Genomic DNA, 26,159 nt, shown 5'->3' on the forward strand with positions numbered 1-26,159 from the left:
TCGGATGTAGACGGCTGAACGATCCCGTCGCTGATCCATTCGTCAATCTGTACATCGACTATGTCTTTCTCATGAGCCGATAGACGTCTTGCAGATCGATACACGGGCTCATCGTCCGACAGTATTAATTTCATCGTCGTGTCTAGTTTGAGCATCTTCTTCGGTTTGTGGTCATTCGTGAGTTCGTTCACTACCGCGCGTTGCTCTGGATTGGTAATATATGAAACGTGTACTTCGCTTGTCGTGTTACACGATACATCGATTTGAAAGAGTTCCGGCGCGGTCGCATCATCGCTGTCTTTGTACATCGCGATTGTCGTCGACAATGGTCGAATTGTAACATCTTTGCCTCGCAGGTTTATTTCGGCTTTCTTTAAGAAGTTCACCCCAATGAGGAGCTTGTGCCGCATCGTAACGTCAGGAACAACACGAACACGGATTCGATAGGAATGTCCGTCTATCGCGATCGCGGTCTCGAATTCTCCCAACGTCGCATTATTTTCCGAACCAATACCGTTAAAAGATAGTTCGCCGAATAAGAACGGTGGACAACCGAGTTTGATATATTCGCTCGCGCTTATTAGACTAATGTCGCCAGCTGAATCGATCTCACCGCTTCTATTTCACGACCGTTTAGCCCGATTTCTTTTATGTATTTTTCGCTCGCGACTTCCGTAATAGAACAACTTGGCTTGATCGTTTCCACTTTTTTCGGACACTTCGATGCAACGTGTCTGCGTTTTTGGCAGTCGAAACATTTCACGCCGTGTTCTTTCGTCGGACAATTCGCACTTAAGTGGTAACGTTCACCGCAATTATAGCAACGCGTTACGCTTTTCGTGGTGCCCTCGACGTTGTTTTCTGCATCCGGGCGCGGTTCCCTGTTGTAGGCGCTGGCCTGGCCCTCGCGTCTCGCTGTCGCCGGTATGTTAGTTCTTAGGTCGCGAAGAGCCACCTCCTCGAAAGCTTCTAACAGCTCTTCCGTCGATGATAGGCGCTGGATGCGCGCCTGATTGCGCAACGTCTCGTCAGGTATCCCGTCGATTAGAGATTCGAATACCTCGTCATAGTGGATTGGTATTCCATTGGCCAAAATTATTTTTTCACGATAGTATTCATGGAACGTCTCACCTCGTTTCCATATGCGCTGTTCGAACTTCCTCCTCGATGCTAACCGGCTCTGTCGACGATGGAAGGTCGCTCGCAATTCGCCAAGAAGTTCGTTAAACGGCGTCGCGATGTATTCCGGTTTAGAACGCAACCACTCGAGCGCCTTGCCCTTTAGCCGCATTCCCATAAGTACGCGTGCGAAATCGTCATCGAGTTGGTACGTGGTTTTAAGCAATCTAATTTGCCTTTCCCACGTCTCAAAGCTGCCCGATTTTCCATCAAACTCGCCGAGTAAATCAGCAATCGTCGTCACGTTGACTTTCGGCGGTCGTCGTTGCATCGAATGGTTGTCATCGTCGTTGTTCGGTGGGATAGTTTGCACGGTGTCACGGACATCGGTTCTTCGATGGTACGCACTGCCGCGCGTCGCCTGCCATTGCGGATTACTTCTCGCTGTAATCTCAAGATCAAGCATCCTTCGCACGGTGTCGATCTCGAGACGCGCTACTGCTAACTCCTGCTCGGCTAACTGCTTCTCCCTTCTACACAGTTCGATTTCACGTTGTTGTTGATCCGTTGCCGATAATGTACACGCTACACCACCCGCATACGAGGCTCCAACGTCACCCCCTGCATCGGTACACTCGTCTATCAGCCACGTTCCCTCTGGATCGGCTTCTTGCACTCGCGCCATGAGTTCGACTTTCGTGCCCATTGTCAATTGACCGTGTGCCGCTAAGAGTTCTTTTAACGACGCGACCGTATATTTATTTAAATCTTTCATCGCTTTATTTCTTTTACGACGTGCGCACTACTTTTTTGTTTTCTCCCGGCCGCCCCTGACACACTCGCAAACGTCCGCTGAATGTTCTCGAAACACACAAAAACCACTTTTATAGTCTCTTTTTCCCTTTTTTCGTCGCGAAATCTCGTGGTGCCTCGCGCAATTCCGGACGAGCCCCCAAAATTTGTAGAGTAAAATATACGTATAGGAAAATATGCCTATTCCTCTACTATAATAATATATTCCCTGTGGATTACAGATGGAAATATAGGGTCTGCGCACGGTCACGACGCGTACAAAAGGAAAAGTCAAACCCGCTCGCACCGCGGAACACACACACACACACACACACACACACACACACGCGCGCGCGCGCGCGCGCGCTTTCTCGAAAACTCTTTTTAAACTTTTTTTCGATACCGGTCGACTCACGTCCGTATCGGTCGCTGATTACATTACAACTAACCTTTTGTCTTTTGCACAGGGTTTCAATGAGCTATCGATTTACCGAAACAGTCGCTCACTCGATCGAAACTTCGGGCAATTCGCTCGCGCAAAACTCGTCCCTACATATACATATATAAATCATTAAGAATGATTATTTTGTATACGAAGAGTAGTATCAATGGTAGTTGGGTCCAGTGATCGAAATTTTTAACCAGTGTAGAAATTAGGAAATATAATTTAAAATCGATTAAAGAGACAAATCGTCGAGGAGGAGTATATTTCGAAATCGATGCTCGATCGAACGCAACAATGACGTTTCGCGTGTATTCGAATAAAAATATTTACATTCGTGAAGTACCGTAACGAAGTATATTAATATCGGTTTGAAATTATCGTCTATTGCAGCAATCAAGAAATAGCGCGTCAACTATGTGGAAAATCTTCGAAACGCCACTGTAGTCGCTTCTTGTTCAAACAGCAGAGCTAATTAATACGCTGAGCGTGTTTACTGCGCCGTCGCATGTCGAATCGAACTAATCGGTAGGTAATATACTCTCGTGTCGCTCGAGAGAAATCGTCGGATAAATTTTTAGACTTTTCGTAGTTTTATCACGGATCAGAGCTCGACGTAAATCCAATGAAATCGACGTCGTTCGATTTCTATGGAGTGTACGTTCAAAATATTTTGAAAAGGCTCTTCATAATTATGGCCCGTAAACAATGAACAATATTCCGACAGAGATAATCAATTTACTCGATACATATTCTTCTATTTGTTGGCTCGGTGTCATCGGTTGTCAAAGTTACCTCTGAATCGACATTGTTTTTCAACGAAAACAACATCGTACGATGTCCAATGTCTCATTATATCGGTGTTATAGAGCGTGGGGTATACGCACTCCATAATCCGTGACGTACGGGGTGGGCAAGGTAACTGAAACCACTTCGATAACTCGGTAAATATCGATTATAATGAAAATTGGTGCAAACAAGTATCGCGTGGTTCAAAGTATTATTAAAGCTTTTAATAGTATATTGCCTTTTTGAATGTCTTTTGTCGCTTACAGTTTCCAAAACCTTTCTCTTTAAGGTTTTAAACTTTTAGACTGTCAAATGGAAATATTTTCGTGCAATAGGAAAGTTCATCGAGACTCGACAATAATATAAATATCTCTCGAATAGAAAGAAAAACAACGATAAATGTCTGCATCATCGAGGTTTCATATTTTTCATCGATGAAAATCATTTGGAAGTTGAGGTAAATAACATGGTTGAATTTCTTGTCAGCGTTAGAATCGATATCTACAGATGTATCGGAATAAATCTAGTTACTTATTTCATCTTCGTAAACGATTAAATTTCAATCGGTAATAACTATCCCAACGCACGACTACGGTCGCGTGAATGAAACTCTGAGGAATTTTTGATATTTCTCTAATTAAAGCCTCTTCGAATTGCAATTAACCATGCTCCTCGTTAACAAACGCGTAAAATTTGCGAACGTAAATTATCAATGCAACAATATTATCGATACAAATATAAATAATAAATATAAATGATTAATACATCGGAATTTCAGATTTGAATACGTAATCGAGAAGAATCTTGAAAGAAGACTCATCAGGGATTCATCACTTTCAAAGCCAAAGCAATCAGACAGGGAATATAGATATACTCGAGGATGAATGTCGATAAATCTCCGAAAATTACCTTGTCGTCGCTTACGAAAGTGAACGTTGATGTATCACGTGACGAGAAGAGTCGCAGCACGCGTTGGACACGTTTCCAGGACGTGGAAGTGGGATGTAACGAAAAAGGAAGGAGGATGCTACGCGGACGGAATACACTCGGTCGAATACATAGTCGTCGGTCGTTGAAGGAAGTAAATTTCTTTGGCCTCGTGTCGTTACCGAGTGGCTTTTTCGGCGTCTCTTGTCAAACGGTGTTTCGCGGTTACTTTGTTCCGGTGACGAAGGTAGGATTATTAATTTTGGAACCGGGTCAAAGACTCGAAAGCTATTATCCGACTAAACGTTCTCAGGTTACGCGAAAATTGACCAAGATGCAAGATGTTGTCGCTGCTACAATACATTTCCTCTCGACGAGTAATTTCCGCGCGAGGCTACAAAGCTTCTTCCAAGGAGTATTTATCATAGTTACCGCGCGCTACTAAGACCGTGATTGTTACGAACGTCCAGTAGCGTTCGTAATTCTACAAACGGCTCTACGTGTGGGGAAAATAAGAATTATATTTTTTCCACGAAATGTATTTGCTAATTTTCATTGTTCGTCGTTAAAAGATCTTTTTCTCGAGTGACAGACACCGTTATTCTCATTAATTGTTATAGACGTGAAAAATTAGCAAAAAGAAGATATGTACTCTTCTGTGGTTAATAAACTCCAACAGCAACTTTGATCGAGTTTTAATAATTCTAAAGTTACATCTCGAAATTGTACAGTTAGACTTCGAATATAAATATTAGAGGTTCATTTAAATAGAGGGTCTATTTATATATAGGATTAACAAAATCATGGACCAAAATATCAGTTCCAAAAAAATGTTGAAATTTCAATAAGTTTTCGGTAAAAAGTCTAAAACGTAAGAAACGAGCATACAAGAAGAAAACAACTTTAACAATCGTATACCTATGTACACGATGAAGGTTCATACTCATCTAAAATTAAACTTCGACTAACTTCCTTTAAAAACTTTTCCTTGAGGGCAAGACTTGTACGAAGGAAAGTGAACTTCGTAATTCAGCTTTACTTCTCTGCAAGGATTTTTCTTTATTTTTTACAGCACTTCAGTTTTTCTTGCATATTCTACAAACTTTTATGCAAACTATATTACATCCTTCTTCGATTCAAATTTGGTAACATAAATATATTTAATATTTTGAGAATCAACTTTACTGTAGATCTAATGATAAAGTGGGTAAAAAGAAGGTTTCATAAATTAAAATTTCTCTAGTATTAATACCTGCAGTAGAGGTAATATTGACTTTTTAAATATGAACCAGATGGAACTAATTGTGTCGCTTATGCTAAGTTACTCTGCAAACTTTTGTTACCCGCTTCTTCATTTTAAGTCGAGTGGTTACTAATACTCTTCTTTTTGAAACTGAATTTAATGTTACGTGATAAATGATAAACGAAGCCCGATGGTTATTTCATTTAATGAATAACTCAGTGTTATTCGTACACACATACCTGGTATCTACCACCACTAGGTATTTAAGGTAAAATGCTTCCTGCTCGAATATTCTAATTTCTATTACAAGAGCTTCGCTCTTAGGGGCGTTTTCTCGAGACTAGCTTGCTGCTCTGTCACTGAATTCTATTAGGGGGACCGGAAAGTAATGTCGTTTCCCGACATTAAATTCAAATACATAAATTTTTAACGAGTTTTTATTTTTAATCAATGATATAATCACCCTCATTATCAACAACCTTTTGCCATCTAGTGTGCAAATTTTCAATGCCGGATCGATAAAAATCAATTGGTTTTTGAGCAAAATATACAGAGATGGCATTTTGAATATCATCCAAATTTGCAAATCTTTTGCCACTTAGAAAGTGTTGAAGCGATCGGAATAAATGGAAATCCGATGGTGCAACATCGGGCGAGTATGGTGGGTGAGGCAGTACCTCCCACCCCAATTCATTAATTTTTGCCAAGGTTCGTCTTGCGCAGTGCGGTCTTGCATTATCGTCTTGCAGAATAACGCCTTTTCTGTTGACAATCGCTGGCCACTTTTCAATTAAAGATTTATTTACACGATCTAATTGTTCACAGTAAAGGTCTGCATTCACAGTCTGTCCAGGTTTCAGCACTTCAAAATGAACAACGCCGCGAATACTCCACCAAACACACAAAAGGGCCTTTTTGGGGTGTAAACCTGGCTTAGCAGTACTTTGTGGCGATTCATTTGGAGAGAGCCACTGCCTTTTGCGTTTTGGATTATCATAAAGAACCCACTTTTCATCTCCGGTGATCAAGCGATCAAAAAACGCTTCTGTATTGTGCCGTTGAAGCAATAAGTTGCATGTGGTGGATCGGTTAGCCTTGTTCTCTTCGGACAGATTATGCGGGACCCAAACACCTGCTCTGCTTACTTTCCCAATCTGCTGCAAATGTTCTTGGATGGTCGACCAAGGTTGGTTAAGACTGTTTGACAATTCCTCGATTGTCTGACACGGATTTGCTTCCACTTCCGCATTTAACACGTCATTGTCTAACGTTGTTGGTCTTCCTGATCGATACGAGTCGGAAAGATCAAAATTACCGGATTTGAACTTGGAAAACCACCTTTGGCATTTACGAACGTCTAATGCATTTGGATAAACATCGCAAATGTTTTTGGTAGCAACTGTTGCGTTACTACCCTTGCGAAACTCAAAAAGCATGCAATGCCGGATATGTACCTCTTCTGGTATTTGGCTGGCCATTTCACCCAAAATTGTAAAGAAAAATTTTAAATTTAATTATTTACAACTAAACAAGTCACTATAACCTCAGAATGTCTTTGCTACGACTTTAATGTACACAATGAGCTGACAAATGACAATCAAATAGTGACATGCGCAGAAACGACATTACTTTCCGGTCCACCTAATAGTTTCTATGCAATTCTGACCAAGCTGCTCACAGCCGCAAGCTTTTTTGAATAATTAATTAAGAAATAACCCGACAGCTGACACTAATCAGTCTTTCAAAAGACACTACAATTTTATTCTTGGCGGTGCAAAATAAAATTAAAGCAAAGAATTTAAAACTGACGGAAGATTGTGAAACATTAACACAAAGGAAGTGATATATTTATCAAAAAACATACACTTAACGAAGCTCGAGAAAAGTTTAGGCAAGAAATTAAAAACTTTTAGAAAAGCAATTATAAAATGGATAAAGTAAATTGTACAATTGCAAACCTTAAGTACTGTAGAATTAAAAAGTCGAACAAGAAGTAATAGGAAACTTTTCTCGACTAAATGGAAGCCTATTGAAAATGAAGCTGGAAAAGAAACCTTAAGATGGTAGAAAAATCCATGAACAGCGTGACGCAATTATTTTCTTTCGAATTCTCATTTTCAAATTACACACAGGAAACAATTATATTATCGATCAGAAGTAAACAAAGTATTAGGGGAACCGGAAAGTAATGTCGTTTCCCGACATTAAATTCAAATACATAAATTTTTAACGAGTTTTTATTTTTAATCAATGATATAATCACCCTCATTATCAACAACCTTTTGCCATCTAGTGTGCAAATTTTCAATGCCGGATCGATAAAAATCAATTGGTTTTTGAGCAAAATATACAGAGATGGCATTTTGAATATCATCCAAATTTGCAAATCTTTTGCCACTTAGAAAGTGTTGAAGCGATCGGAATAAATGGAAATCCGATGGTGCAACATCGGGCGAGTATGGTGGGTGAGGCAGTACCTCCCACCCCAATTCATTAATTTTTGCCAAGGTTCGTCTTGCGCAGTGCGGTCTTGCATTATCGTCTTGCAGAATAACGCCTTTTCTGTTGACAATCGCTGGCCACTTTTCAATTAAAGATTTATTTACACGATCTAATTGTTCACAGTAAAGGTCTGCATTCACAGTCTGTCCAGGTTTCAGCACTTCAAAATGAACAACGCCGCGAATACTCCACCAAACACACAAAAGGGCCTTTTTGGGGTGTAAACCTGGCTTAGCAGTACTTTGTGGCGATTCATTTGGAGAGAGAGCCACTGCCTTTTGCGTTTTGGATTATCATAAAGAACCCACTTTTCATCTCCGGTGATCAAGCGATCAAAAAACGCTTCTGTATTGTGCCGTTGAAGCAATAAGTTGCATGTGGTGGATCGGTTAGCCTTGTTCTCTTCGGACAGATTATGCGGGACCCAAACACCTGCTCTGCTTACTTTCCCAATCTGCTGCAAATGTACTTGGATGGTCGACCAAGGTTGGTTAAGACTGTTTGACAATTCCTCGATTGTCTGACACGGATTTGCTTCCACTTCCGCACTCAACACGTCATTGTCTAACGTTGTTGGTCTTCCTGATCGATACGAGTCGGAAAGATCAAAATTACCGGATTTGAACTTGGAAAACCACCTTTGGCATTTACGAACGTCTAATGCATTTGGATAAACATCGCAAATGTTTTTGGTAGCAACTGTTGCGTTACTACCCTTGCGAAACTCAAAAAGCATGCAATGCCGGATATGTACCTCTTCTGGTATTTGGCTGGCCATTTCACCCAAAATTGTAAAGAAAAATTTTAAATTTAATTATTTACAACTAAACAAGTCACTATAACCTCGGAATGTCTTTGCTACGACTTTAATGTACACAATGAGCTGACAAATGACAATCAAATAGTGACATGCGCAGAAACGACATTACTTTCCGGTCCACCTAATATTACTAGAGATAATTTTAGATGACGCTGTTATATGGGCACGAACCTATAAGAAACTAGGAACTACCCTATATTTGACTTACGTCAAATTACTTTCGATGTATTGGAAACAAATAATCGTTAGCTCGGTAAATAATCGATATACGTTGATGACTATGCTCTTTGTAAATGTAAAGTACCTGATGCAATAGTTATGCAAATTGTCTGCCACAATGGAGACAAGTTACATTTTTAAAACGCTTGTAGATAGAAAAAATGTCATAAGGCAAAGTTAAATGGTTTAAAACGTAACATGTTCCGATATCAATTTTATACACGAATGCTTGAATCTAAACAATTCAATTGTATCTATATTTTACATCGTACCTCGTATTTTTAAATAATCATTAATCGATGCACTTTTTTCTTCTCTAAAATAAAGTATCAAGGGATTGTGCTTTAAAACTACTACTTTAGAAACTAGTACTAAAAGTGCATAAAAATTAATGTCAAAACGTGTTCCGTTCCAATCCATTTAATTTTGTCCCATGACATTTTCTTCCGTCTACGAGCGTTTCAAAGGTATAACTTGTCCCCGTCACGTAGGACACCCTGTATTACCGGTTGCCGTCATGAAACAATTACCTATTAAGCGGTGGCTTTCACTGCAGACAGGTAGTGATTATCACACGTTTAATGCACGCCCGTGTACCGTAACAAGTAAGTTAGAAATGCTCTCTAGCGATCACAAATTGAACAATCTACGCATTATCGAAGACCATTGTATCATGATTAATAAAACGATATTGTTTCAAATAACTAATAAAAATTAATATCCGTTTGTGTTCTGATCACCTTAAATCAAATTCTACGATATACATATATTGTATATTATATCATCGTAATTACGTTAGCTTTCTTCGATAATGTACGTTCCAAAGTAACCGCAACGGTGGTAATAAATAGTCGTTCAAAGACCTCCAGTGACTACGCTTCGAGTAAACCGTATCAAAGAGAAAAGGACGAAACGACGCGATCAAATTTTCCCAAGTCAGCATTTCCCGTTCGAGCACTTTCGGCGCAAAGCAGCGTGTATTAGCGTAGTTGTTTCGAGCTCGTTAAGCCCTACTTCTCGTTTCATCCGCCCAAGAGACAGCAAGAATCCCGCCCGAGGTTTCGACCTATTTAACGAGCTTCTTGCCACTGAAGAATCTACTACTCGACCCCGTGTATCCATGACTAGAGAACTCTGCCCTTTCGATTAGCGTACGCAATTGTCCGTCCCGTTGAAATTTCACGTGTCGAAATCAGGCCCAATCTCCAGTCGAGGTGGATAAACGTGCCCCATCCCTGAATTCACGTGGCCAGCACGGATGCACGCAATACCTGTGGTTCGTCGTTGTTACCCTAATACAATAAGCCCGGAAATTGGCAATAATAGAGTCCCGGATTCGATAGCGACGGGGCGGGTTAAATGAAGCAGATATCCAGGTAAACCGATCGCTTTGTCGGCAATGGCCGCCTCATCGGACGACCAACGTGACTTGTGTTCCTTTGCTCGAATTCCTGAGAAGTTTGAAAGCTTCGACGAAGTTTACGCACCGGCTGAAGTGAATCCAGCGCGAATGGTTCTCCGGTTCGTTGCAAACTTCTCCTTCGATGCGAATTGCCGTGCAATTGGGAATTGAGAATTGCCAATCGGGAGTCGGGGGATGACGTAGACTTTACAACGATTAACGTAACGTAGAGAATGATCGTCATCGATTTTAAATATTCGATCATTTTTGCCTCGATTGGAGCATCTTCCGCGAATTAATGGATTTTTTTTTCATCCGACTAGAGTTACAGAGATTGTATTTTGAATTTTACGCGAGTGTTTGGAGATTCTAACTTGATTTTATAGGTCAAGATAGACGTTTTCCAGATCACCGGAAAGTCTTTTCAGAAATTGTAAAATGACACTGTCCAAAAGTGATTGATTATACATACGTACAACAGAAATATATTTTTGTTACAATTATTTGCTTATTTGTTTTCGTGGAAATAGTAGAATTACATATATTATTATTAACTTCTTGAAAATACTAATCAAATTTTTAATCCGATATCAAACGTACATATGATATAAAAATTAATACTTTTGAACGATGGTGGATACGTAGATTTGGTTTGTACGTTCGTTTAAATATTGTAACGTGTTGGAATATTGTAGCACGGGAATGAATGTATATTCATAAATAAATTTACCAATGGATAGTTTAAATTTGTCTTTATTTCGAACAAAATAGTTCGACCACGAACGGGTTAACAGACCCGTGTCTGCAGAGGGTTAAGTACTATGTTGCCGTAGGGATTCTTGCGAACTCTCGTACACGATGTTGCGTTTCATACTTTGACCTTTTACAAGTAAATATTTACACTGTCTGTGTATTGAAAGCTTCTATTCTAATCGTACTCTACGATAAGGAAACTAGTATGGTGGTGCCACCGCCTAGTATGGTGGTCAAATACCTTAAAATTCCAATGGTTTCTCATGGGAATCTTGTTTGTCTTGTGTGCACCAGTTGGAACGTACCAATGGCGACTCGAAATAGTATCCTCCGTTATTTACGAGACCTTTTTGCCACTGATTTCCATTTATTTAGTAGTCTATATAATTTTCTCAAAGAAAAATATCTGTTTAATTCAGCAAGCGTAGAAAATGCATCGCAGGAGTACTTTGAATTCAGAAACAGACAGTTCTTTGTCCTAAGGATTGAAGAGCTTATTATTCATTGGCAAAAATGTATAGAAGTTAATAATGGGATATGCGTTACATAATAACGAATTGTACGTGTAATAAATATAACATTTGAATTTTATAGAGAAAATAATTCCAAGAACCCTTCGAAAGTCCAATATATTCCGATTAAAATAATTAGAGTATCGTTTACCGAAATGGCTTTGTTACCCAATAATGCTGTCGATACTTGAAAAGCTTCAACGTGACACATGGAACAAACATTCGGCAAAAATATTTCTACGTTAACCTCTTACCGCAAAGTGTGTTATATAAGTGTGTATATAACACAAAACCTCTTTTTATTTTATTTTTCAACCTTCGTTGTTCAAATAAAATTCAGAACATAATAAATGTATATTTATGTGTAGATAATGTAAAAAATTGTTATTAATTATTTCGCGCAAACTATAATTCTGCGTTACATTCCAGCATGAATTTATGTTCTAATAGACTATAATTATTAAATATATATACAAATGAAATATAAGAAATCATTTTTTAAGCATTTTTCCTTGAATTTTTGTGCAATTTTCTACTTAAAATAAACCTTTATTACGCTTGAAAAAATGTTCACATCATGACAGGGGATTGTGCGTACAATATTTCTTTTCCCTTAAAGTTTGAATCATTCTTTCGAATTATCCAGAAACGTTCTCCCCTACATTCTTTCAGCGATATATTAACACAAAGGCGACTTCTGTTAAGTCAGACTTTTAAATTCGCTTCAGATCCTTGCCAATTTAGATTCTATCGGTTTGAAGTTAAATGGGGAACTGTTAAAGAAACTTTATCTGCATTTGACGTAAATGATTGTATTCCATTTATCAATTGTAAACGAGGAATCTTTGGTAATAATAATAATTGTAATCCACGAAATAATTCGACTCACTTTAACGAAACAAGGAAAATGGAAAATTCCTTTTTACGAAATACGTTTCAAAAATAAAAGAATAAATATAAAAGTACACGTGTTACGCAACTCTTACAAATTGAGAGAGCAAACAAAGAAAACAAGGAAAATTCTAACTTATTTGAAGGATTAATGGAGATGTTAAAAGTTCATCGAGAGTTAATTAATTTATCATCGTTTCGTGAACTATTCTTGACGAACGTTTAAAGGTAAACTATGTCAACGATTCGATACGTAGTAGGAGAAAGATATTATCAAATAAATGATAAATGTTCGAAAAGTCGTTAAAATCTATTCGTCGAGATTTTCAATTAGAAAATATGCAGGTCGACAAAATGACGAAGAAAGCAAGATAAGCAAAAACTGAGAACAAAACGTACTGTTTGGTGGCAACGAAGCTTGTGTATACACACATGGTGCATTGGCTTCGAGTGCATAGTAATAATGCACCGCTCACGCAACGTCGATGTGTTGATATATAGACTCTTCTTTCATTGGAGAGTCGAGTGATTGCTCACGATGAAACAATGATTTCATTGGGAATCTCTTGGAACCAATCGTCCGCATTCAACGCGTCGGGAAATAATTGAAAATGTCAAGGGTTCTTCTCAAGAGTAATACAAGTAAAATTAAAAATCATAATTCTTTCGTGACAATGGATTCATTGATGCTTTACGCGTACTTACACAATACGTATTTTATCTTTAAGAAAGTTTAAAAGTGATCCTTTTTCGAGCAATTACAATAAAACTTGTCAAAGTGACAAGAAAAATGAATACATCGATTCGAAAATATTTTAACCTATTGCACGCATTCGAATCGTCGATACGTATTCGTAAAGCTGATTTTGCAACAGCTTTACGCGACGAATCGATCGGAATAATAAATCGTGCAGTGTATATGCATTTATTTATCGATAAACGAGTTATTTGAAATAATTTTAATTTTAGCCGAGAAATGTCATAAACATTGAATAGTAAAGCGATCTGTTAATTTATGATGCGAAATTGTAACAGAAAATACACGGGGAAATAGAAACTGTCTCCGTACGAATTCAACCGGATTAACGTATTAAATCAGCAGAGAACGGAGAGAGAAACGGATTGCACGATGGTAATATAGAAACGATCGTGCTCATATGGAAATCATAATCATCCGTTAAATAATTCCGTCAATCGCGTGTTTGGAATTTCAAATTTCGGAATATCTTACACCGGTAATTGAATTCCACGGGCGGATATCTAATGTTTTAAATAATCCTTCGAACGTCGGTTGCACAATGTCGCTTAAATAATGCACCAAAAATTTCTATGCAGACGAGAATACATGGACATCGATTTCTTAATTATTCGGTACGAAAAAGGGGAAAAAACCGGGCCTCAAAATTTACGAGCTTACCGTAACAATGTCACCTCCATAAAGGAGCACTATACCCCCATTGTCGCGATCATAAATTATCTCGCAGCTGTCGGTATAAAAATTTCCAAAAGAAATTAACAAAGCGCCTTTTAAGACCGACTGAAGTCCACCGTGCTGAAAATGACTGCATCTCGCATTATTATAATCTCATTTCCATTCTGCCCAATTTGCATCGTACCAGAGTGAGAGAAAATAAAAAAGAAACATACTGCTCCGCATCCTTTCAAAAGCTTTTAGGAACGTCGAGAAATTTGATCAAATCGTTTGAATTGCAGTACTTTCGTATTCAATTTTTTCCCCAACGACACGTTACGCGCGTTCGTATTCCTCGTTTATCGTTAACATTCCAACGTGTTCCGTTGTTCTTCGTTTCGTCCGCGATTAGCTTGCAACGGTTACACTTAACCCATCGAAACGTTCCCACGGTTACAACTGTCCTTCGTTTTTATTCGTATCGCGTTAAAAAACTACACTAAAAATAGCGGGAACCTTCGTAGAATCAGCGAGCTGCCCCAGTTCTTAAAACCGATATTTTCAAAAACAAAGCTTACGTATGTAAACATTCTGTTGCATAGTTTCGATTTATTTTCGGACGAAGGATCACCCCCGTGCGACGAATTACCGCGTTCGCGGGGCAATGTTGGCGCGGCAGGGGGATAAACTAAGAACTTCGTACGATCGTATCCAATGTGGTTACTTTTACGGTGACAAGAATCACCGCCGACTGTATTCTATTTTCTCGAGGACGCCGCGAATAAGAAGTTTTCGAGCTGCGAAGATTTACGGTGGTTCGTCAGCAAGCGTCTCGAGATTTACGAGGAAGCTGCGCCGGGATCCCCTGCTGCGATTTAGTGTCCGGATAAGTCGAAACGAACGAGCCGTGTTGGAAACTCGACCATCGCCAGAAATGCGACTGCGGAGAAGTTGCGCGCGGATGCGATTGTTTTCTATGCCGCAATGCAGCGACTCAGTCATTAACTCGGGCTCCTTAACACGATTCCTGGACATTTCGACCCTACACGCAACGTTCGTGTTCTCGCGTGTACAAAAGAGAATTCGCATGACGATTATACCGTCCACGTTTCGAGACGCAAGAAATCCTCGTTCCTGGTCAATTCGAATATTTCTCGTGGCTCGAAGAACAATGGACGTGTGTCTGGTAGCCATTAGTTGTGGCTCGTCGAGCGGAAGAATTGGGTTTGTTGCTTCCATGTTGACACTATTAATGGAAAACAGAAGGGTAGAAGAAGTTTCGAGATACAGGGATCGAAATTACGGTACACCCGAAATCGTGTCAGAAGGGTTGATTCGTTGTGAAAACATCAGGGCGAAAATATACGAGAAATGTTTCTTTCGTACGAGACTTTGTTTTCGAGAAAATACAGTTCCGACAGTGGTTTCTCATAGATTTTAGATACGTTCGTTTTTGTGCGGATCGCTTCACGATCACGCCGAATCGACGAGTGCACGTTTCTCGGAACGGATGATTTTTCAAGGAATCGTAATTGGATAAATTATTTGACTCGATAGGTTCCTTCCACTTAGCGGTACAAAAGAAACGAGGTAATAAAAAGCAGTGTCGGTAAAGGGAAACTAATGCTGCAATTTAACAGAATTTAATATTTCTTTACAGCGAGTAATGATATTATTTCCAGCGGAAATCCTTTCTAACTGTTCCTCTACGTGTAGCAGTATCCCGTAACACGGATGAGAATTCAAAATAAGTATCGAGAATAGAAAGGAACAAATAAATTTCGACGAGCCGTGTTCCTTCTGCTGGTGGAAATAAATACAATCGCGAAACGAGTTCTCATTTAATTACCGAACCAATTTAATAATGCTGATCGAGTTTCTATCAGGGAGACGTTCCTAGAAGGAACCTGTCGTGTTTATATTAAAACGTAAATGTAATTACTCAAACGAGTAGGTCGACGACGACATAGGAATCTAGCGATCTATTTTAACTTCAGAGAAACGTGGTTAATTCCTGCGGACAATTAGCGTTACACAGTCGTTCCGATCTGCGATAAGAGAGAAAAAAGAATTCGTGTGATTTTTCAAAGCAGCGTAATAAAATATAATCGCGAATAAAATTGGGCGTAATTTATTACCGTATATTTTTTAAGGATCAGAAATGGTAATATTCTCCGGAACAGTGGGATTAAATATCGACTTCTTCGTCGGGACATAATCGATACTTTTGTATCGATATACACAGGAGTCTTTTAATTTCGTCCTAAAAAACCGCACAAACTTTCTTCAATGTCACACATAACGGACAAAAGCACAACATGCAGAAGCAAGCATTTAACCTTTTCGCGCGTAAAACATCTAGAAAACTAGTTACTCGTTCGCATGCGCAACTACTAAGCTGATTTTTCTGCCAGTTTCGCGCTTCAAAACTTTCCTGGCCAAGGATTTCTGCACGTACTGCGTTCAATTATTTAATAATGAAAAAACTGCACAAAAGAGTCATTCTTCCAGGAAAAGTTGCCAGAACGAGGGCAATGAAGTTTCAAGGGGAGCTGCGAACGAATCGCGCATCGAAAAAACAATGTTTAATGCGTTTACAGCGCGAGAGTGGGCTCTAACGGGATCTCGTTTGAACTTTGAACAGGCAATTCGATCGTTTCTTGAAAATGTTCGACATGCGCGCGTGCGTTTGTGCAATGTTAATTCAGGATACACCAACTTACACTCAAAACATTTCGTGCAACAAGTATATAACACACTTTTCTTTCTGAACATGGCTGTGCACAATACCTGCCGATCGTTTCGCACTTAACACTTTCGACCGTTTCGTTTCGTTATATTATTTTCCGTTTTCTTTACACCGTCGATAATAGAGCAACAGCCCGGGAGAGTCACCTCGATGTTAAGTGGCGTGTTCCCCGAAGTTCGAACACTCTCAGGAATTATCAAGCTCGGAAAGATTGTTGGCGAAGGAACTCGAAGTTATATAAAGGTTTAAAAAATATCTGTGTAGTTTGTGCTCTCCTAGCGCGATTCACTTTCTTCACGACTCTTCCTTCTATGTTAATTGACTGGTTTCTCAGCTACGGAATGGCCCCATGGATAGAACGGATAGGTAAAGGTGGTACAAATTCGGATATGCCTCGATAAAAACTATTGTTCTCTTCTTCTGTTTTCTTTTCTACGAAAACGATATTTCTCCTTGTTGGTCCACGCGTTGTACGTTCGGTGGGCGATTGTAGATACAGTTTGATCGACAAAACGATGAAAATTCTTCTTAGCTTACACGTATCGGAGGATTCGGGTCGATATCACGCCAGCTAGGCACGTGCTGTGACTGTAACGGAGATTACGTTTTCCTTGTAAAATCGAGTTTGTCGAGCCGGTGTTCTTCTTCGTTAAGTGCACGATATTTTTGACAAAATTGGTGTCTATAGAAATAGCGATAATTTCGTCGAACAGGTGAAACAAAGCGTGTTGTTTCTTGGAATCTAATTACGGATTGGCGATTGTTGAGTAGATCAACTTCTTTCGATAAAAGCCGGTTTAATTGTTGCGCGACGGTAGACGTGATTTGAGTTAAATGTATACAAATGCTTTATACAATCGACACGATGGCCACTGTAGTGCTCGATAGAGTACTACAACCATACATCAAAGTGGGTACATACTCGACTATGATCGCAAAGGGACGTCGTCAAACATTCTCCACTTAACGAAGGCCGTACCCACTTCCTCAATATACGAGCTTAAATCGATTTCAAATTGAAACGGACGGAAGAAAATTCAGATCGACGGAAATTTTTCTGAACGTGATTTCTAAATGTGACAGATCCGATCGTTACTCGAATAAAATATTCATATTGGAATAATAAATAATTCCATCTTATATATTAATTCGAGACGTTTAATCGAAGAAGTTTTAATCATTGTTTCCCCAATTGTTTCGTTATTTGTTTCCAAATCAAATGATTCATTTATCTTAATTTTTATTCGAACAAATGTCTTTCCAAATAATGTAGCACCTGATTCATGGTATTTTCATTCTAACCGCGTGTAACAGATTTCCCTTTGTAAGGGGGTTCGGTATTCGAGGTCGGACACATAAATATGTCGCGACACTGTAAAATATACATAGGTATTACTTCGTAATTTCACCTTGCTCGCATAATTCAAGATTATTCATTCTCTCGTTTAGACCAGTTAGTTCGAATAGATAATACGCAACAGATTTATTTGTGTAAGAAAATTATTTGTACGAAAACATCGCGAGGAATTACAATGATTCGCTACTTGAAATATTATTTTTTATTTTGTTTCAAATAGTCTTTCCCACGTTTGGTTTTTTGAATGGAGAAACAATAAGCGTTAAAGATATAGAACACTGAAACTATAATTAATGTTGGTAGATTCTCGATAATTAAATTCGAAATTCGTTGGTTAAATAATAAATACTTCGATCGAAATAAAAAGTTGTAATTACAATGTCGATAATTTTGATAATACAACACGAATATTCTTTACATAGCTTTGGAATAATCACTTCGGTATTTGTTGTCGAACGATTTTCGATAAAATAAAAGTTTGTACAGAGTTGATGTACGAGTCAATCGAGATTCCCATTTCGTAATCCCATCCAAGAGTCACGGATCAAAGAATCCAATACACCGAAAGAGTTGTGGAATGTCTGAAATGACTTGCTCTCTGGAAAAACAGAACCTCATCATTTCCTTCTGATAACAGTTTCGATTTTCCGCAGTACGTATGCAATCGCTTAAATGATCGTTGCGATTTAAAATTCCTTACAAATTATGAAAGTACTTGTTCGACGAATAAAGAGTATAAGTGAAAACTGTAAAAAAATAGTTAAAAATGTAAGTAACGAAAATGAGAAAGGAAAATTTTTAAATCGATTTAAAATCCACTTTTTTTCGAATCAGGTCCGACTAAATTCCCTCGTCTGCAATTACTCCGTGATCGATAGAATTTACCTTTCGTTCGAAAACTTGGGAAATCGGAAAAATCCATTTATTACCGCTGGCAATTTTAATTTTCACTTTCGTTTCACGAAATCGCACGGAACTGATGATCGCCGTGAAGAAAGTGTTACACGGAATAACAGATGATGGTGACCATTTTGCGGTATACCGCTACGCCTAAAGCGTCCACTTCACGGATATCCGCTAATGGAACGTCTGAAGGCAATTCTACCAACGTCACTGTAGTTCCAAAGCAAAAATTCGTCTCAGACGCGATATCCCGTTTGATCGATGAAACACGAATCCCTATTGACAATGCTGCGACGTTTTGTATCTTCGGGCATTAACAGGGATTTTCGAGAATTTTTAGAGTTACGTCACGTTCGTTACGTCGCTATGATTTTTAACCATTTCGTCTCTCATGGGTATTAATATTGATGTAACGTCGACGCTGGAGAGTTTACAAGTGTATTTCGATACGAGTCACATTTTTCGACCGAAAACAATCGACAATTCTAATTAATATCGAACTAAAAATTTTATTTCGTCGAATGCTCTACAAATGGAGTAGAAAAGTTTTTGATTATTGTTCTCTTTTTTTAAATAACTATCGACTTTCAAAGATCGCTACAGAAATATTATGAAGTGTTCTTCGAATATAGATTTCTCCTTTTCCTCTACGAATACTTTACACAATTCTCGGATTATTTATTACTTTGGTACATTATACTTGTTCGTGATACGGAGATATTTTATAAACGTGAAACTGGCGGAATGTGGCATACCACGATGTAGGGTAAAGGGTTTGCGAGAATGAAGATGACAGGTCCCATAAGTCGAGAAGAATGCTTCCAGACTCTGCCTAGCAAAAAGCCAGAGTCTGAACATCGTATCTTTTAGGTTCAATTTCTCGAGCATCTAATTAAATAATACAAGTAATTTGTATTACTCGACCCTGTCGTACAATTGTTCCCAATTTGAATTTGGCTCACTGTCGATATTTACTTTGTACGCATTGTATATTTACGCGGGCTGTTATCGAAATGCAGAATTACACACGGCAGAAATATTTTCCAAACTGCCTTCGTAAAATCGGTGGAATTCATTTCGTTCTATTGTGTATGGTACAAAACACGTGTTTATTGGACGGATATTTTATTCGAGCGATTTGTTCGAACGTATGCGTTTAAATAAATGTCGCACCGATGCTGCGTTGCGTCGCGTCGTTGAGAGCGACATTGCGATTTCGTGTGATTTTGCGCAAAGAAAAAATCACGTCGTTATTTACGTTTCTGCGATCGTAACGCGGCGAAGAAAGAAAGAAAGAAAGAAAGGTGTAATTCCGTTAAAAGAAATTGCAGGTTCGTTAAAGAAATTATTAACCGCGTACACTTCCCTCCCTCTTACGAATCGTCCGAATTGTCGGAATCCCCACGCGCGCGTACCGAATACGTATCGAAAGGGCGCTCAATTACGGAATCCAGGTCAGACGATGCTGTAATTACGGTGTTCGATCTGTTTTGAACTTTCCAGGCGATCTGATCGTTTCCTGTAATTACTGTGCATCGCGATTTGCCACAAACGACGCGAACCCTACCAATTCCGTGCTCGACGCACCGTAGACAGAGAATATCCGATTAATTGTGAATCTTTTCATCCGGTAGCGGTGTACATATATGTATCTTCGCGGCAATGCGAAAGACGCTCGCGACGACGACGTGCTCGAGGGTCTGAAAGTGCTAGATTAAATTAAAGCTCGACGGTTGCTGGCTACAGCTTGATCTTTAACGAACCTGTCCCGGGCTATAATAGATGGAGGATGACGGAACGAACACGGAATTCTCTCCTCTATCTTCTTCGTTCTGTTGCTTTCGCTTTTAATTAGACTCGTTCCGTGAGCAGAAAAAGAAAAAAAAGTATACGTGGATACGTACGAGAAAATTGTTGACCTCTTATGAGACCTCGATTACGGTTATATTGGATTCTGTTGTTAATCATCGTAATCGATAGACGCGTATTTTCTTACGTTCCGTTTGATTAAACGTGTACGACTTTTCACACGTTTCTGACGTAATTGATTACAGAACGACGTGCTTGAGTAATCGATTAACACAAAATCGATAATAATGTTGTCGCAGAAAAAATCTCGGTATTATTGGAAAAGTAACATTGACGCAATTAATGAGTTTATGAAAAGTAATTTGACGAAATAATATTTAGATTTTTAATTAAACAGACGATGCACGTTGTATATATATTTGAGAGGAAATTCAAAAATAGTTCAGGTGATAATTTAAACGTCGAATGTTAATAAATATCGAATACAGTGTTCTTAATATCGATACTCGAAAGATTCTTTGATATAAAAATATTACATTAATTGGTATTATAGAAAGACATTGAAAAACTATAATGGACATTGAATAATAGAGGCTATTGTACACTCTTGAAGCTACAATGCAGTATTGAAAGACGTATACGATTCTATTTATAAAGAAGTCGTAACCATTGTATAATAATGTCTCTTTTAAACCTGTCAAATTTCTTCGCAAACATTTGTCAAATGCCAGCAATTTTGAAAATATTTACATGAACCGAAGTGACAAATAGTATTCATTAAAATACAAAATTATAGAATTGAATAAGATTTTCTCGGATAAAAGATACCTTACTATGACTCGTACAGATTACAATCTTCATTGTGCGAAGAAATAATATGCTAATTTATTCTAATAAGTAGAAATAATTTCTGTATATATAAACCGTTCCATATACTTCCCGAGGCATAATTAATTTTACATCAACTTTTTCCCCGTTCTCGTACAGTGACTTGCAAAAGTCCCCGAATAGTTACTATTCTAACTTTGCTTAGGAAAGAGTAAGGTAGGGTGAATTTCTGATAGTATCGAATTACAGTATATAGCGAGGGAAGAAGTGCGGTCAAAAAAGTGTCGTTTTGTTTCCAAAGGATGGCTTTCTTTTACACATGGCGACCAGAAAGGTGGTCTGGAAACTTTTACAGGCTAATGTTGTTTTCGAACTACTTAACGCGACAACAGCTACTGGAAAACCACCTTGTACAGAAAATCCTTGTTCATTCGTGTACGATATTATCAGCGAGAACGAATTATTCGATACGAGTTTTTAAAACGAAACTTCGCGTACTAATGCAATCTTCGTTGCATCTTCGAAATCGATTTTGAAAATACATTTCGCTTTGGAAAAATCTATTTCGATGCAGTTCCAAACTCGATTCCGCGACTTTGTCGATAGGTGTAGACCGATTTTAATCGGCCAAAAATCTAATAGCGCGGGAAATTCAATTTGCCGAAACTTTTTCCTGGAATTACAAATGGAAGAACGGGAAAAAAGCGCTCAACAGGTTGAACACTTTTTTCCTCCATTGAAATAGTTAATAGAGATTTATATATTCAACTATACTTGGAGATAATTAACGAATATATAAAATTCGTTAAAAATTTTATCCGCGTTCATTCCCACGATTACGAAATACGCTCTGAAGAACAATAATTCAAAATTTCAGGGAATATAATTCATTATTCTTATTATTATAAATCGAGGTGCAGTCGTGTGCTTCTTTTAAAGTTAATCTCCAGATAGTGTAACGGAAAAACGTACCACCCGTAAAATATTGGAAGCATTTCGATCGAACGGAGTATGAGATCGAGGATTTGAACGTACATTCAAACTTGAACATATTTTAATACATCGAAGATTTTATTTCTAAAGAACCGGTGTCATGCAACAACGAGTAAGTTACAGGCGCATGAATAATCTGTGCTTTCGGTTGAAAGAACGGATTTGCAAGAATTTCGCGACTTCACCGGACGGATAACACGTTTATAACCCACAAAATCTTTGCAAACATCTATAAAAGTAAAGAAGAAATAGCAAGCACGTTCGAAGTACGAAGAACGAGAACTTCTACGCAATAACTCTTCTCTTCTGTTTGTAGTCCACTCTCTATAAATATTGGAAAAAGAATACGTGAAATATTGCCCGAACTCTACGAAAATAACTTCTGTGAAAATGATATAGAAACTTCTTGACCATTCGTGAAAACTAATTCGTTTCTTTTTTATTTTTTACCATGCACGTGTATCATGATTCATTTTCATATTATTCGATACATTACTACAATGCTGCCGCCCACCCTCTACTCTTCCTTCCTGCAACTGCATCTTCAGGAGTGCTGCAACTACTATACACATTTATTTCTGCATACTATTCATAATATTCCTTTGTCACTGTTACTTTTCCTATTATATTATTTTCACCCTTGTTACCACCGTATTCATATTACGCTCATTATTTCCATACTCGCACAACGTTCGTATTCTATATATACCCTTTGTCCTTTAATTTTAATTGCATTCTAGGTTAGGATTATAACAGCATGCAACTGGACCTTCGCACTGTAATTACGTATTTATTTTCAACTCTTCCCTTGTTCTATTAATACCTCCCGAGCTTATTATACGCAATTGTCGCGCAATAAAGACGTATTATCATCATTCTGCATTATTCGATAAAATGAACGACAAATAATATCTCGTTGAGAAATTATAATACCTAAATGAAGTTCGTACGCCGATCGAGTGCGCTGAAATTAGATATTGCGTTCAATACAAGGATGTCCAATATCTCGAAACGTTAATGAAAAATTCAATTTCTGGTAGCCAGGGAAAATTACGCGATACGAAATCGATACCACGGTTTATTATTCGTAATAAATTAATCGTTCGTGAAAATTGCACTCGAATATTTCAAACCGCGCACCAAATCCAGATTTGTTATCCCGTACGATTTCAAACGCGCAACACGAGCGTCGATTTACGAAAAGTATTCGTTACGATATTTAAAATTACATCGATCTATCGACGAACATTGACATTTAAAAACCTTTCGCGAATTGTGGAAAAAGTATAAAAAGAAAGAGAAAGAAGCTCGAGTCTTCCGAAGATACTCACAAGCGTCGAAAGCGTTAAACGGGAACAATATAAATGATTTGCCACTATCTACAATATTCGAAACTATATGCGTCGACGAACGTAAATATTGTAAAACCTTTCGCGAATAGCTGGAAAAATATATATATAAAAAAAAAAAAAAAAAAAAAAAAAAAAAAATGAAAATGGAGCTCAAGTTCTTCTGAACGTAATCACGAGCGTCGAAAAGGTTAAATGGGAACAATAAACGGTAGATTACGACTGCAAGCAACGTTAAATGAAACTTATCTCTCGATAAAAAGAAATATAACATTTCGGTGCCATAAACGACTACTCGAGTAAAAGTACTTTTACATCGTTGGTAGTAGGACAGTTTGTGGACGACTTATTTTTACGTTTCCGGGGGGACAAAGTGACGTAGAACGATGAACCGAGGTAACAGTCGCGAGCCCTGGATTAAAATAAAATGTCCAAGTCCTGCGTCGCCGGCCGCGGTCGCAAGACGCGAACGAAATGGAATTTCAATTTTCCAGTACGATCAAGGACGGTTGGGTCTGCTTACGTTACCGAGACGAGTTTATTTAATGTACCTGCTGACGCGATTACGAAAGCAATCGGAGTGAAAAAGGATCAGATACGGTTAACCAGCGTCCGCCAAGAGGACGAAAGTGTATCATCCCTCTGCGAAAAGAATCGCCCTCGAAGCGACTCGATTCATTCTAGGATTAATCCGACTTCGATGGAATTTTTATCAAAGATAATCATAAATTATTACCGAGGGGAATTGTACATTGACTGCGAAATTCGTTCGAATAAATCCGATGTATTCGTTATTGATCCACGATTCGTTTATATAGAAACGAGAAACTTCAGTGTGTGTGTACATTTTCCTTTTTACGCGACTTTGTGTTCGATAATCGACGAAAACAACAGCCTGTACACGCAAGGGAAGTTTATCTTCTGGACGAGTGTTTTTTGAATGTGTGCAGTAAATTTGATTCAAAAACAAAGGCGCAACATCGGTGTTTTCGGATCGAGTTTCTTCTCATTTTATTAAACGAATCGTTAAAATGGACTAAATGTAGTTGTTCATCGAGATGAATAATTTAGTAAGAATATTGAAACTTTGTTGTTACGCACGTGAATCTAGAAATACAAATTTAACGTGGACAGCAATGTTACGGTGCTGGTTTCGAGGTCTCGGATACGCGTAGCAATTCTTACGCGATTTTCGACGATTGTAAATTCTTAAAGAATGCTCAACGCGATGGAAAATGTACGCGAAGCCCTTTACTTCACGGCGAATTAAGTCCGTCCCGTTACAGAATTATAATCTTAGGTACAAGTGAATGAATGTGAAACGGAGTAAGGCGGAGTCGACAAAATCAACGACACAGAAGGGCGTCGTTCTGAGCGAATACACAAATTCAAGGGTGTAGAAATGAGAATTGTGACGTCGAGAATTCTCGATCCGCCTCAATGAATCTCCATGCGCAATGCTATCTGTCATGTACACGGTATTATCGCGTGAATATTGCAAGCGCGATCGGTTCGCCTCGTTTTTTTTCCCGTGCAAAATACCGCTTTGGAATTTATTCGGTCAATAAAATTTTAACGCAGAACTGAAATCGGTCCCTGTTTGAAAAGTATCGCGGGAGTAACGAGAAGAGAGAAATCAAATTTGCTCAAAAAAAAAAAAAAAAAAAAAAAAAAAACAAAAAGAACTGGTAATAAAAGCGCATACGTATCGTGTTTATGAAAATCCACTTTTCCGCGATAAAAAATTCTATAAAACTTCGCGCATCGTTCGAATTATTTCGCAAAGTGGATTTCGGCATTCCGTTCAATTCGATTGTGTCTCTCCGTGCGCTTTTCAATTACGATTAAACGAAATTTCGTCGTCGCGTGTTTTTAATTTTCTAAACGAAATTTTTAAAATATGGTTATAGGGGGAAAGAATTTTTTTCTCGTGAAAAACGATGAAACGAAAGTGACATTCGGTATGAAAAACTGTCTCCCCATTGTTATTCGTCCCTCGGACAAACGTTTCACGATATCCAATAATAACACAATAGATCGGTCGGAAGATTTTTCGATAGTATTTCGCGCGCTAGATTTCAAAGCTCTTTTCGTCGTATAAAGGTATATTCGTTACGTCCCGTGTTGACTTTTCGCAGCTATCGTTCGTTGAAAAGATACGAATAGTTCGACTGCAATCTATTCAGGTTACCATTCATCGAGACACAAGTGAATTCGAACGAAAGGGATGACGAAACATCGATCGAATTCGATCGATACGCAGGCGCGTCCTTATTCGTTTCCTCCGCGACGTGTAAATCAACTCAAGATTCTCGTTTACGTAGTCGAATGGGATGAAAAAAAAAGGAA

At 38.5% G+C, this 26,159-nt stretch overlaps 2 protein-coding genes across 2 annotated transcripts in view; one reads left to right on the plus strand and one right to left on the minus strand.

Annotated features, from left to right (window-relative positions):
* The window catches only part of Slo2 (slowpoke 2), a 236,665-nt gene that overhangs the window by 168,284 nt on the left and 42,222 nt on the right, over positions 1-26,159 (minus strand). The window lies entirely within an intron of this gene.
* Positions 4,023-4,686, plus strand: LOC143152718 (uncharacterized). The gene is made up of 2 exons (XM_076323125.1): positions 4,023-4,316; positions 4,383-4,686. The coding sequence occupies exons 1-2, from the start codon at positions 4,023-4,025 to the stop codon at positions 4,512-4,514; spliced, it is 426 nt and encodes a 141-aa protein (XP_076179240.1). The 3' UTR covers positions 4,515-4,686.

The sequence above is a fragment of the Ptiloglossa arizonensis genome, chromosome 11 (genome assembly GCF_051014685.1).
Source record: "Ptiloglossa arizonensis isolate GNS036 chromosome 11, iyPtiAriz1_principal, whole genome shotgun sequence".
Lineage (NCBI taxonomy): Eukaryota > Metazoa > Arthropoda > Insecta > Hymenoptera > Colletidae > Ptiloglossa > Ptiloglossa arizonensis.